Source organism: Salmo salar, chromosome ssa15, assembly GCF_905237065.1.
Source record: "Salmo salar chromosome ssa15, Ssal_v3.1, whole genome shotgun sequence".
Lineage (NCBI taxonomy): Eukaryota > Metazoa > Chordata > Actinopteri > Salmoniformes > Salmonidae > Salmo > Salmo salar.
The window spans coordinates 93,585,350-93,600,514 of record NC_059456.1 but is presented as its reverse complement, the minus strand read 5'-3'; the positions used below and the strand labels follow the sequence as shown (position 1 = coordinate 93,600,514).

The following is a 15,165-nucleotide window of genomic DNA, read 5'->3' as shown; positions in this document are numbered from 1 at the left end:
CGGTTAGAGGGAGCGAGGCAGAGAGAGAGGCGGTTAGAGGGAGTGAGGCAGAGAGAGAGGCGGATAGAGGGAGAGAGGCAGAGAGAGAGGGAGAGAGGCAGAGAGAGAGGTGGTTAGAGGGAGAGAGGCAGAGAGAGAGGGAGAGAGGCAGAGAGAGAGGTGGTTAGAGGGAGTGAGGCAGAGAGAGAGGCGGATAGAGGGAGAGAGGCAGAGAGAGAGGGAGAGAGGCAGAGAGAGAGGTGGTTAGAGGGAGAGAGGCAGAGAGAGAGGGAGAGAGGCAGAGAGAGAGGTGGTTAGAGGGAGAGAGGACGAGAGAGAGGTAGAGAGAAAGAACCCTCTCTTCTGTGAGGTCAGATGAAGTCCAGCCAGACTGTCTTTCTCTAGATCTCCACTTCATCCCCCTCTTTTCACTCTACCCTGCTTCCATCTTCCTGTTTCCCTCCTTCAGCTCCCATTTATCACCCACGTAGGAACCACACAGATAATATCTGACAATAGTTTTTTCCAGATATGTTAAATCATTTCCTCAGGTTTAGAAAGTAGCCTAGCCCTGCCTCAGGTGTTATTGTTGTTAAAGTCCTCTCACTCTCTTTCATCTCTCTGTCTGTAATCCAGCAACAGGACCCCACTAACCTGTACATCTCCAACCTGCCCCTGTCTCTGGATGAGCAGATTTAACCCTGTACCCCCCTTCACTCTCTCCCTCCACAGCAACAGGAGCAGGACCCCACTAACCTGTACATCTCCAACCTGCCCCTGTCTCTGGATGAGCAGATTTAACCCTGTACCCCCTTCACTCTCTCCCTCCACAGCAACAGGAGCAGGACCCCACTAACCTGTACATCTCCAACCTGCCCCTGTCTCTGGACGAGCAGGAGCTGGAGAATTTGCTGAAGCCCTTCAGTCAGGTCATCTCTACACGCGTCCTCAGAGACGCCAACGGCACCAGCAGAGGAGTGGGCTTTGCCAGGTAAACAATTTCTACACCTCTCACCTGAAAACAAAGTCTAAGTTCACAGCTATGTAGGAGAAGCATAAACAGACTCCCTCATACTGAATAATGCGTACCTCCATATTTAAACAGTGAGAAATGCAATGTTATGGGTACATATACCTTTGTCAACACGTGGCCACCCTCAGCAGGTTCGTCCGCAACCAGAAGCACCCGGTTTAGGGCAAAAGCATAGAGGAAGAGGTGGAGCCTGAAAACCTAATGCTTCTGGTTTCTGTAGACCCCACTCAGATGTTTCTTTACGCCCGCTACGTCAGGTTAAGGCATAGCTGGCTTGCCAGCTGAACTCAACTATCTGCCCTCTGCTGGTCATTGGCGATAGTACATCACATCCTCCTTTAAATCACACTTTCTTTTCAGGATGGAGTCAACAGAGAAATGTGAGACTATCATTCAACATTTCAACGGCAAATATATCAAGACTCCACCTGGAGTTCCAGGTGAGACATCTCTATCTGAACAGGTGTTATTGTTATCAGACAGTTCTGTATGAAGCTGAGGAGCAGGTCAGGATTAACAGAAAGGCTCTTCCACAGTATCTGGATTCACTGTCCTATTTTAATAAACAATATACACACAGAATATGCCTCTTGACTGTTCCACAGTCACTCAACCCTCTTCCTCTCCTCCACTCCACAGTGCCCTCGGAACCCCTGTTATGTAAGTTTGCAGACGGAGGACAGAAGAAGAGACAGAGCATGGGAAGGTACCTGCAGCATGGCCGTCCCTGGACAAGAGATGGAGAAACGGTCAGTTCTCATTGAGACAGTAAACAGCCTGCTATGGTCCCCGTAGCCTCTCATTTTATCAAGGCTGTTCAGGTCATTTTCTACTCTATCAAGTACAATAATGTTAAAGCTAAAATGTCTGTCTTGTTCTAACTTCTATCTGGTTAGGTATTTCTCAGTCAAATGCAGGGGCTCCCGAGTGGGGCAGCAGTCTAAGGCACTGCATTGCAGTGCTAGAAGTGTCACTACAGACCCTGTTTTGATCCCAGACTGTATCACAACCAGCCGTGATCGGGAGTCCCATAGGGTGGCGCACAATTGGCCCATCGTCGTCCGGGTTAGGGGAGGGTTTGGCCTGGGTAGGCCATCATTGTAATTAAGAATTTGTTCTTAACTAACTTGCCTAATTAAATAAAGGTTAAAGAAAAGAAAAAATCTAATGTAATACTGTATGTGTGCTTACTGCATGTGTATCTGTTTGACCACAGGGAGGAATGACACTGACCTATGACCCCACCACAGCCTTACAGAACGGGTGAGTTCAGATACTCCACTAAACCTGACGGAGAGAATCCTAGACATATGTACTGCAGGGGAAGCAGGATGTGTTGGATACTGATGGGTTTCTTCTCTCGCTGTGTGTCTCTCTTCAGGTTCTACTCAGCTCCCTACAGTATGGCCCCTAACAGAATGATCGCTCAGACATCCCTCTCCCCCTACATGCATTCTCCTGTAAATACCTACCAGGTCAGTACAAACTATTGTATCTCTCCTGTAAATACCTACCAGGTCAGGACAAACTATTGTATCTCTCCTGTAAATACCTACTAGGTCAGTACAATCTATTGTATCTCTCCTGTAAATACCTACCAGGTCAGGACAAACTATTGTATCTCTCCTGTTAATACCTACCAGGTCAGGACAAACTATTGTATCTCTCCTGTTAATACCTACCAGGTCAGGACAGTCTGTTGTATCTCTCCTGTTAATACCTACCAGGTCAGGACAGTCTGTTGTATCTCTCCTGTAAATACTGTACCTACCAGGTCAGGACAGTCTGTTGTATCTCTCCTGTAAATACTGTACCTACCAGGTCAGGACAGTCTGTTGTATCTCTCCTGTTAATACTGTACCTACCAGGTCAGGACAGTCTGTTATATATCTCCTGTTAATACCTACCAGGTCAGGACAGTCTGTTGTATCTCTCCTGTAAATACTGTACCTACCAGGTCACTACAGTCTGTTGTATCTCTCCTCTTAATACCTACCAGGTCAGGACAGTCTGTTGTATCTCTCCTGTAAATACTGTACCTACCAGGTCAGGACAGTCTGTTGTATCTCTCCTGTAAATACTGTACCTACCAGGTCAGTACAGTCTGTTGTATCTCTCCTGTTAATACCTACCAGGTCAGGACAGTCTATTGTATCTCTCCTGTAAATATTGTACCTACCAGGTCAGTACAGTCTGTTGTATCTCTCCTGTAAATACTGTACCTACCAGGTCAGTACAGTCTGTTGTATCTCTCCTGTTAATACCTACCAGGTCAGGACAGTCTATTGTATCTCTCCTGTAAATACTGTATCTACCAGGTCAGGACAGTCTGTATCTCTCCTGTAAATACTGTACCTACCAGGTCAGTACAGTCTGTTGTATCTCTCCTGTTAATACCTACCAGGTCAGGACAGTCTGTTGTATCTCTCCTGTAAATACTGTACCTACCAGGTCAGGGCAGTCTGTTGTATCTCTCCTGTTAATACCTACCAGGTCAGTACAGTCTGTTGTATCTCTCCTGTTAATACCTACCAGGTCAGTACAAACTATTGTATCTCTCCTGTAAATACCTACCAGGTCAGTACAATCTATTGTATCTCTCCTGTAATAACCTACCAGGTCAGGATAGTCTGGTGTATCTCTCCTGTTAATACCTACCAGGTCAGTACAAACGATTGTATATCTCCTGTTAATACCTACCAGGTCAGGACAAACTATTGTATCTCTCCTGTTAATACCTACCAGGTCAGGACAGTCTGTTGTATCTCTCCTGTAAATACTGTACCTACCAGGTCAGGACAGTCTGTTGTATCTCTCCTGTAAATACTGTACCTACCAGGTCAGGACAGTGTGTTGTATCTCTCCTGTTAATACTGTACCTACCAGGTCAGGACAGTCTGTTGTATCTCTCCTGTTAATACTGTACCTACCAGGTCAGGACAGTCTGTTATATCTCTCCTGTTAATACCTACCAGGTCAGTACAGTCTGTTGTATCTCTCCTGTAAATACTGTACCTACCAGGTCAGTACAGTCTGTTGTATCTCTCCTCTTAATACCTACCAGGTCAGGACAGTCTGTTGTATCTCTCCTGTAAATACTGTACCTACCAGGTCAGTACAGTCTGTTGTATCTCTCCTGTTAATACCTACCAGGTCAGGACAGTCTATTGTATCTCTCCTGTAAATACTGTATCTACCAGGTCAGGACAGTCTGTACCTACCAGGTCAGGACAGTCTGTTGTATCTCTCATGTTAATACCTACCAGGTCAGGACAGTCTGTAGTATCTCTCCTGTAAATACTGTACCTACCAGGTCAGGACAGTCTGTTGTATCTCTCCTGTTAATACTGTACCTACCAGGTCAGGACAGTCTGTTGTATCTCTCCTGTTAATACCTACCAGGTCAGTACAGTCTGTTGTATCTCTCCTGTTAATACCTACCAGGTCAGTACAAACTATTGTATCTCTCCTGTTAATACCTACCAGGTCAGGACAAACTATTGTATCTCTCCTGTTAATACCTACCAGGTCAGGACAAACTATTGTATCTCTCCTGTTAATACCTACCAGGTCAGGACAAACTATTGTATCTCTCCTGTTAATACTGTACCTACCAGGTCAGGACAGTCTGTTGTATCTCTCATGTTAATACCTACCAGGTCAGTACAGTCTGTTGTATCTCTCCTGTTAATACCTACCAGGTCAGTACAAACTATTGTATCTCTCCTGTTAATACCTACCAGGTCAGGACAAACTATTGTATCTCTCCTGTTAATACCTACCAGGTCAGGACAAACTATTGTATCTCTCCTGTTAATACCTACCAGGTCAGTACAGTCTGTTGTATCTCTCCTGTTAATACCTACCAGGTCAGTACAAACTATTGTATCTCTCCTGTTAATACCTACCAGGTCAGGACAAACTATTGTATTCTCCTGTTAATACCTACCAGGTCAGGACAAACTATTGTATCTCTCCTGTTAATACCTACCAGGTCAGGACAAACTATTGTATCTCTCCTGTTAATACCTACCATATCAGGACAGTCTGTTGTATCTCTCCTGTAAATACTGTACCTACCAGGTCAGGACAAACTATTGTATCTCTCCTGTTAATACCTACCAGGTCAGGACAGTCTGTTGTATCTCTCCTGTTAATACCTACCAGGTCAGGACAGTCTGTTGTATCTCTCCTGTAAATACTGTACCTACCAGGTCAGGACAGTCTGTTGTATCTCTCCTGTAAATACTGTACCTACCAGGTCAGGACAGTCTGTACCTACCAGGTCAGGACAGTCTGTTGTATCTCTCCTGTTAATACCTACCAGGTCAGGACAGTCTGTTGTATCTCTCCTGTAAATACTGTACCTACCAGGTCAGGACAGTCTGTTGTATCTCTCCTGTAAATACTGTACCTACCAGGTCAGGACAGTCTGTTTTATCTCTCCTGTAAATACTGTACCTACCAGGTCAGGACAGTCTGTTTTATCTCTCCTGTAAATACTGTACCTACCAGGTCAGGACAGTCTGTTGTATCTCTCCTGTAAATACTGTACCTACCAGGTCAGGACAGTCTGTTGTATCTCTCCTGTAAATACTGTACCTACCAGGTCAGTACAGTCTGTTGTATCTCTCCTCTTAATACCTACCAGGCCCGGACAGTCTGTTGTATCTCTCCTGTAAATACTGTACCTATCAGGTCAGGACAGTCTGTTGTATCTCTCCTGTAAATACTGTACCTACCATATCAGGACAGTCTGTTGTATCTCTCCTGTAAATACTGTACCTACCAGGTCAGGACAAACTATTGTATCTCTCCTGTTAATACCTACCAGGTCAGGACAGTCTGTTGTATCTCTCCTGTTAATACCTACCAGGTCAGGACAGTCTGTTGTATCTCTCCTGTAAATACTGTACCTACCAGGTCAGGACAGTCTGTTATATCTCTCCTGTAAATACTGTACCTACCAGGTCAGGACAGTCTGTTGTATCTCTCCTGTTAATACTGTACCTACCAGGTCAGGACAGTCTGTTATATATCTCCTGTTAATACCTACCAGGTCAGGACAGTCTGTTGTATCTCTCCTGTAAATACTGTACCTACCAGGTCACTACAGTCTGTTGTATCTCTCCTCTTAATACCTACCAGGTCAGGACAGTCTGTTGTATCTCTCCTGTAAATACTGTACCTACCAGGTCAGGACAGTCTGTTGTATCTCTCCTGTAAATACTGTACCTACCAGGTCAGTACAGTCTGTTGTATCTCTCCTGTTAATACCTACCAGGTCAGGACAGTCTATTGTATCTCTCCTGTAAATATTGTACCTACCAGGTCAGTACAGTCTGTTGTATCTCTCCTGTAAATACTGTACCTACCAGGTCAGTACAGTCTGTTGTATCTCTCCTGTTAATACCTACCAGGTCAGGACAGTCTATTGTATCTCTCCTGTAAATACTGTATCTACCAGGTCAGGACAGTCTGTATCTCTCCTGTAAATACTGTACCTACCAGGTCAGTACAGTCTGTTGTATCTCTCCTGTTAATACCTACCAGGTCAGGACAGTCTGTTGTATCTCTCCTGTAAATACTGTACCTACCAGGTCAGGGCAGTCTGTTGTATCTCTCCTGTTAATACCTACCAGGTCAGTACAGTCTGTTGTATCTCTCCTGTTAATACCTACCAGGTCAGTACAAACTATTGTATCTCTCCTGTAAATACCTACCAGGTCAGTACAATCTATTGTATCTCTCCTGTAATAACCTACCAGGTCAGGATAGTCTGGTGTATCTCTCCTGTTAATACCTACCAGGTCAGTACAAACGATTGTATATCTCCTGTTAATACCTACCAGGTCAGGACAAACTATTGTATCTCTCCTGTTAATACCTACCAGGTCAGGACAGTCTGTTGTATCTCTCCTGTAAATACTGTACCTACCAGGTCAGGACAGTCTGTTGTATCTCTCCTGTAAATACTGTACCTACCAGGTCAGGACAGTCTGTTGTATCTCTCCTGTTAATACTGTACCTACCAGGTCAGGACAGTCTGTTGTATCTCTCCTGTTAATACTGTACCTACCAGGTCAGGACAGTCTGTTATATCTCTCCTGTTAATACCTACCAGGTCAGTACAGTCTGTTGTATCTCTCCTGTAAATACTGTACCTACCAGGTCAGTACAGTCTGTTGTATCTCTCCTCTTAATACCTACCAGGTCAGGACAGTCTGTTGTATCTCTCCTGTAAATACTGTACCTACCAGGTCAGTACAGTCTGTTGTATCTCTCCTGTTAATACCTACCAGGTCAGGACAGTCTATTGTATCTCTCCTGTAAATACTGTATCTACCAGGTCAGGACAGTCTGTACCTACCAGGTCAGGACAGTCTGTTGTATCTCTCATGTTAATACCTACCAGGTCAGGACAGTCTGTAGTATCTCTCCTGTAAATACTGTACCTACCAGGTCAGGACAGTCTGTTGTATCTCTCCTGTTAATACTGTACCTACCAGGTCAGGACAGTCTGTTGTATCTCTCCTGTTAATACCTACCAGGTCAGTACAAACTATTGTATCTCTCCTGTTAATACCTACCAGGTCAGGACAAACTATTGTATCTCTCCTGTTAATACCTACCAGGTCAGGACAAACTATTGTATCTCTCCTGTTAATACCTACCAGGTCAGGACAAACTATTGTATCTCTCCTGTTAATACTGTACCTACCAGGTCAGGACAGTCTGTTGTATCTCTCATGTTAATACCTACCAGGTCAGTACAGTCTGTTGTATCTCTCCTGTTAATACCTACCAGGTCAGTACAAACTATTGTATCTCTCCTGTTAATACCTACCAGGTCAGGACAAACTATTGTATCTCTCCTGTTAATACCTACCAGGTCAGGACAAACTATTGTATCTCTCCTGTTAATACCTACCAGGTCAGTACAGTCTGTTGTATCTCTCCTGTTAATACCTACCAGGTCAGTACAAACTATTGTATCTCTCCTGTTAATACCTACCAGGTCAGTACAAACTATTGTATCTCTCCTGTTAATACCTACCAGGTCAGGACAAACTATTGTATCTCTCCTGTTAATACCTACCAGGTCAGGACAAACTATTGTATCTCTCCTGTTAATACCTACCATATCAGGACAGTCTGTTGTATCTCTCCTGTAAATACTGTACCTACCAGGTCAGGACAAACTATTGTATCTCTCCTGTTAATACCTACCAGGTCAGGACAGTCTGTTGTATCTCTCCTGTTAATACCTACCAGGTCAGGACAGTCTGTTGTATCTCTCCTGTAAATACTGTACCTACCAGGTCAGGACAGTCTGTTGTATCTCTCCTGTAAATACTGTACCTACCAGGTCAGGACAGTCTGTTGTATCTCTCCTGTTAATACTGTACCTACCAGGTCAGGACAGTCTGTTATATATCTCCTGTTAATACCTACCAGGTCAGGACAGTCTGTTGTATCTCTCCTGTAAATACTGTACCTACCAGGTCACTACAGTCTGTTGTATCTCTCCTCTTAATACCTACCAGGTCAGGACAGTCTGTTGTATCTCTCCTGTAAATACTGTACCTACCAGGTCAGGACAGTCTGTTGTATCTCTCCTGTAAATACTGTACCTACCAGGTCAGTACAGTCTGTTGTATCTCTCCTGTTAATACCTACCAGGTCAGGACAGTCTATTGTATCTCTCCTGTAAATATTGTACCTACCAGGTCAGTACAGTCTGTTGTATCTCTCCTGTAAATACTGTACCTACCAGGTCAGTACAGTCTGTTGTATCTCTCCTGTTAATACCTACCAGGTCAGGACAGTCTATTGTATCTCTCCTGTAAATACTGTATCTACCAGGTCAGGACAGTCTGTATCTCTCCTGTAAATACTGTACCTACCAGGTCAGTACAGTCTGTTGTATCTCTCCTGTTAATACCTACCAGGTCAGGACAGTCTGTTGTATCTCTCCTGTAAATACTGTACCTACCAGGTCAGGGCAGTCTGTTGTATCTCTCCTGTTAATACCTACCAGGTCAGTACAGTCTGTTGTATCTCTCCTGTTAATACCTACCAGGTCAGTACAAACTATTGTATCTCTCCTGTAAATACCTACCAGGTCAGTACAATCTATTGTATCTCTCCTGTAATAACCTACCAGGTCAGGATAGTCTGGTGTATCTCTCCTGTTAATACCTACCAGGTCAGTACAAACGATTGTATATCTCCTGTTAATACCTACCAGGTCAGGACAAACTATTGTATCTCTCCTGTTAATACCTACCAGGTCAGGACAGTCTGTTGTATCTCTCCTGTAAATACTGTACCTACCAGGTCAGGACAGTCTGTTGTATCTCTCCTGTAAATACTGTACCTACCAGGTCAGGACAGTCTGTTGTATCTCTCCTGTTAATACTGTACCTACCAGGTCAGGACAGTCTGTTGTATCTCTCCTGTTAATACTGTACCTACCAGGTCAGGACAGTCTGTTATATCTCTCCTGTTAATACCTACCAGGTCAGTACAGTCTGTTGTATCTCTCCTGTAAATACTGTACCTACCAGGTCAGTACAGTCTGTTGTATCTCTCCTCTTAATACCTACCAGGTCAGGACAGTCTGTTGTATCTCTCCTGTAAATACTGTACCTACCAGGTCAGTACAGTCTGTTGTATCTCTCCTGTTAATACCTACCAGGTCAGGACAGTCTATTGTATCTCTCCTGTAAATACTGTATCTACCAGGTCAGGACAGTCTGTACCTACCAGGTCAGGACAGTCTGTTGTATCTCTCCTGTTAATACTGTACCTACCAGGTCAGGACAGTCTGTTGTATCTCTCCTGTTAATACCTACCAGGTCAGTACAGTCTGTTGTATCTCTCCTGTAAATACCTACCAGGTCAGTACAAACTATTGTATCTCTCCTGTTAATACCTACCAGGTCAGGACAAACTATTGTATCTCTCCTGTTAATACCTACCAGGTCAGGACAAACTATTGTATCTCTCCTGTTAATACCTACCAGGTCAGGACAAACTATTGTATCTCTCCTGTTAATACTGTACCTACCAGGTCAGGACAGTCTGTTGTATCTCTCCTGTTAATACCTACCAGGTCAGTACAGTCTGTTGTATCTCTCCTGTTAATACCTACCAGGTCAGTACAAACTATTGTATCTCTCCTGTTAATACCTACCAGGTCAGGACAAACTATTGTATCTCTCCTGTTAATACCTACCAGGTCAGGACAAACTATTGTATCTCTCCTGTTAATACCTACCAGGTCAGGACAAACTATTGTATATCTCCTGTTAAAAACTACCAGATCAGGACAAACTATTGTATCTCTCCTGTTAATACCTACCAGGTCAGGACAGTCTGTTGTATCTCTCCTGTAAATACCTACCAGGTCAGGACAGTCTATTGTATTTCTCCTGTAAATACCTACCAGGTCAGGACAGTCTGTTGTATCTCTCCTGTAAATACCTACCTGGTCTATTGTATTTCTCCTGTAAATACCTACCAGGTCAGTACAGTCTGTTGTATCTCTCCTGTAAATACCTACCAGGTCAGTACAGTCTGTTGTATCTCTCCTGTAAATACCTACCAGGTCAGGACAGTCTATTGTATTTCTCCTGTAAATACCTACCATATCAGGACAGTCTGTTGTATCTCTCTTGTAAATACCTACCAGGTCAGGACAGTCTGTTGTATCTCTCCTGTAAACACCTACCAGGTCAGGACAGTCTGTTGTATTTCTCCTGTAAATACCTACCTGGTCTATTGTATTTCTCCTGTAAATACCTTTTTGGTCTATTGTATTTCTCCTTTAAATACCTACTTGGTCTATTGTATTTCTCCTGTAAATACCTACTTAGTCTATTGTATTTCTCCTGTAAATACCTACTTGGTCTATTGTATTTCTCCTGTAAATACCTACTTAGTCTATTGTATTTCTCCTGTAAATACCTACTTGGTCTATTGTATTTCTCCTGTAAATACCTACTTGGTCTAGTGTATTTCTCCTGTAAATACCTACTTGGTCAGTACACAGTCTGTTGTATTGTTATGGATGTATTTCTTATTTTGAAAATCTGCAAAAATCTATCTTATGTTGTGTCTTCACTCTGCTGCAGATCCACAGTCCACAGTCCTGGATGCATCATCAGTCGTACCTCATGCAGACCTCAGTAAGTTGTACCCACCGCTACTGTTATTGTGGGTCTGTTACTGCCTATTAGTGAATCAGTGTGATCCGTCTCTGTGTGTCTCTCTCTGTTTGAGAGAGATACACCTGCTAAGGATAAACAAATACTCTCTGTGGAGTTTGAGCTGACACACTTTTGTGTATGTGCATAGATGCATTTCTGTTTGTCTGTGTGTATGATAACTCTCTGTGTGTGTCCTTAGGGCCAAATCCTGACACAGGGCATGGACCACACAATGTCCATCCAGCCCACCTCTATGATGGGGCCTCCCACACAGCAGCTCAGCCACCTCTCTATGGGCAGCAGTGGCACGGTCAGTCCCCACAGAACACAACTATAGACACATAGATACATACATTGGACAAAAACATTGTGTTCGCAGTGCAATTCCTAATGCCATTTCCATCCCCCCATAAAGACAGTTTTACTCAGACACATGAATAGATTGTAAAATGATTACTTTCTAATATGTTTCTCCTCTCTATTTTAGTATATGCCTGCAAACACATCAATGCAAGGGACCTACATCCCTCAGTACACCCAAGTGCCTCAAACCAACGTTTCAGTTGAGGTAAGAAACGTCCTCCTACACAGTCACTTCACTGACGGTTCAATGATCAATTGATCCTCCTCACCTCTTCAATATGTTAACAGGAACTTGCCGTCCTACAACAGGTTGCCCTGGAGACGCCCACAGAACACCCAGACTACTCCTACCAGCACAGCAAGTGAAGAGGAGACACTGGTGGGTTTACTAGTCTGTCTCCTGGGCAACCTGCCGTCCATACAGCTCAGCTCATAGTGACTCTGGGCAGTACACACCAGACAGACGGAGGAATACGGACCAGACTGTCACACTAAAGACAAAAGGATATTTTCAAATCAGAGGTTATGGTCAACTGTTGGACATGTGGAACATCTATTTTGATAACAGAACATGACTCTATAGTCGAAGAAAGAGAAAAACACAACACACATTATTTTCTGTGCACGTATTAACAAATCATTTTTCACACTATTCTGGGGAGAATGAAAACCAGCAATATAAGTTACACCACCATGTGTCATTTTACAGTCGTTCTTTAGTTTTACTTTTACATTTTTTATATGCAGATTTTTTTTGTCATGTTATTTTTAAGCTTTTCGTCAGTTTGTTTTTGTTGCACAGATTCAAAAAGTAAATGATCAATGATTTGTTTCTTCATTTCACAATGCCATTGTTGTTTTTGTTCACTTCACGCTGCTTGTTTTAATTGTGTAATTGTTTGAAGAGAGAAGGCTGAACAAACTGCTCAAGTTACTTAGAGGGTTATCTTAGAGGAGTCATCTGGTGGTATCAACTGTTCTCTCTCTAACGGGACAAGTATTGCAGGAGAATGAAACATTATTGGAAGTGGTCTTACTGTTTTTAGCACTTGGGTCCCTAGTTAAAATTGTCACAATTTAAATAGATATTTAGAAAGAACGCTTAAGACAATCAAATATATTGAAATTATTATTTCCAGATTCTGGCCAATTATAATAAAACTATACAGGGAAAATGAAAAATATACGCACAACAAAATTTGACAGAGTAATTTAGTTGTTGGTTATATTTTGTGAATTTAATGCTAAATTGCTCCAATGCTACCCAACAACATAAATAAGTCTTTCAATTTGGTTTTAGTGGGTTAAGCTGCTACCGTTTAAAGACCCAAAGTTGTTCTTAGGAGTTCATGTCATTGAGTGTTGAGCTAGTAGTTTAAAGAAGTAAATTACAGATCCAAAAAGTATGGCCAGTACTGAGATACTTTGCCGTGTCTTTTTGATTCCAGCTTTCTCTGTCTGTTGATTCCTCTGTTTTTGTTTGTTTGTTTTGATTGAGTGAAAATTTTGTTTATTTAAAGAAAGTTCTTGATTTCTTTTTTTTTTAATTCAATTTAATACTTTTAAGATTGATCAATGTTATTTTTGGTAGTGTGCATTGAGTAGGTACTTGTTTCTTTGGACAGTAGATTCAAGTAAAAAATATATATTTGTTGGCTTTTTCTTTTCAAATAGTGTCTGCCATTACTGTCATGTTTTGGGTTGTGACTACAAGGAATACAGCTACGACCGGAAGTTAAGTTTCATAGCAGCTTAGAACATTTAGCTAACCCTAACCCTTTTCCTAACCTTAACCCAAGTCTCCTAACCTGATACGAAAAAGGCACTTCCAGTCATAGCAGTACTCCTGCTAGTGAGAACCGTGTTTTGCTTTTTCTCCATCTCTGGTTTTATTTTCAATCCCATGGAAAAGGCTTCAAATGTTTGAGATTTCCAATCCGTCTGTGTCAACAGGTTTTGGCACTTTCACACTTTTGCAGTGGTGTGCTTACTGCCCATCAGTCCAAGATAATTGTGTTATACCTCTTACAAATAATTTCTGAAATGTGTCCCAAGTGGTAGTCATTCAGTCAGTCAGCGGTTAGGGAATGCTGTGTCTGAAAAGTAATATTACCTCTCTAGCAATGTGGAACCTTGCACAATGTTAATGTGCAAGGTCCTGAGATGTTTTATGAGGTCACAACTTCCATGGTTCTCAAGGCGTCTCACAGTCACAGCAGGTACTGTGTCCATATCCTCACTCTTCTGTCCTATGTTCAGAAACTAGGCTCCAATCCGACTGTTATTTCTCAAAATGGCCAGTGATCTATGCAATTAATTTGTCTACAATAATGCAATACTTATATTTCAGGTGACAACAATGGACTTTTGAAACACAAATGTATCATTCTGCTATCAGTGGCTTTCATTTGAGTTTAACTTAATCCAAAACCTCTAGTTGTAAGACTATCAGCCTCATTGTTCATCTAATGACAGTGAGATGGCTGCATAAAAGGGAATGGTTCATGAGATTGGAGCAAATCCCTCAGCTATCTTGCAAACAGCCTCACACCATCTCCTAACAATGGGATACAGACTACCTTGTCCATCCAGATAGGGTCCTTATTGTTGTTGGTTAACCAAATATTGGTAGATCTTTTTTGTTTGTTACCAAAGACGACTTCCGGTAGGCATTTGAACATTTCTTCTAAGTGATCAATACTGTAGAATAAATCTGTAATTTCTTTTATCTTGTTCCTTTCCATTGATTTGTTACTGTACATGCCAAGCTTTGTTGACACTAGTAATAATCTCTATGAATTAAGCCATTCATTCATTTATGGTAGGAAGTAAGAATCACAGAAATGCCTTAGACTTCATCAAGAGGGGATTTAAAGGGTGCTACACTACATTGCTATCTGGAAACATTCATCCATTGTCTGCAAATGTTTGATAAACAAGAATACTTATCTTAGATTTGTAGAATCAGTCTTAGGAAACCACAATTCAATGTTTGATACATTATCCGTCATATTTATTGAGGCCGTCATCATTCCAGATTGTTGTTTAACTCAAATAAAATGTTCAGCCTTAGTTTGAAACGTCAAAATGCTCTTGCCCTTTTCCATAGTTCAGATATTCATTCAGGGGTGTCAATGTCATTACATAGAGGGCCTAATGGTGTCTGCTGGTTTTCCCTTTCAATTAAGACCCACAGTGCATTTGGAAAGTATTCAGACCTCTTCACTTTTCAACATTGTTACATTACAGCCTTATTCTAAAATGGATTAAATAAAATGTTTTCCTTATCTACACACAATACCCCATAATGACAAAGTGAAAACAGATTTTTAGAAGAAAAATGTAGTTACATAAGTATTCAGACACTTTGCTATGAGACTCAAAATTGAGCTCAGGTGCATCCTGTTTCCATTGATCATCCTTAATGTTTCTACAGCTTGATTGGAGTCCACCTGTGGTAAATTCAATTGATTAGACATGATTTGGAAAGGCACACACCCGTCTATATAAAAGGTCCCACAGTTGACAGTGCATGTCAGAGCAAAAACCAAGCCATGAGGTTGAAGGAATTGTCTG

The 15,165-nt window shown here is 42.2% G+C and overlaps 1 protein-coding gene across 2 annotated transcripts in view; it reads left to right on the top strand.

Moving 5' to 3' along the window:
* Positions 1–14,317, top strand: part of LOC106572655 (RNA-binding motif, single-stranded-interacting protein 2) — a 100,832-nt gene extending 86,515 nt beyond the window's left edge. The window contains exons 5-13 of one of the 2 annotated variants that reach the window (XM_045696327.1): positions 813–970; positions 1,373–1,452; positions 1,652–1,761; positions 2,229–2,275; positions 2,394–2,487; positions 11,152–11,205; positions 11,426–11,536; positions 11,714–11,794; positions 11,899–14,317. In XM_045696327.1, coding sequence (XP_045552283.1) covers positions 813–970; positions 1,373–1,452; positions 1,652–1,761; positions 2,229–2,275; positions 2,394–2,487; positions 11,152–11,205; positions 11,426–11,536; positions 11,714–11,794; positions 11,899–11,955 — 792 coding nt within the window. In that variant the 3' untranslated portion in view covers positions 11,956–14,317. Of the gene's footprint in view, positions 1–812; positions 971–1,372; positions 1,453–1,651; positions 1,762–2,228; positions 2,276–2,393; positions 2,488–11,151; positions 11,206–11,425; positions 11,537–11,713; positions 11,795–11,877 lie in introns of both variants that reach the window. The other variant, XM_014147030.2, reaches the window with a different exon arrangement.
* The last annotated feature ends 848 nt before the right edge of the window (positions 14,318–15,165 follow it).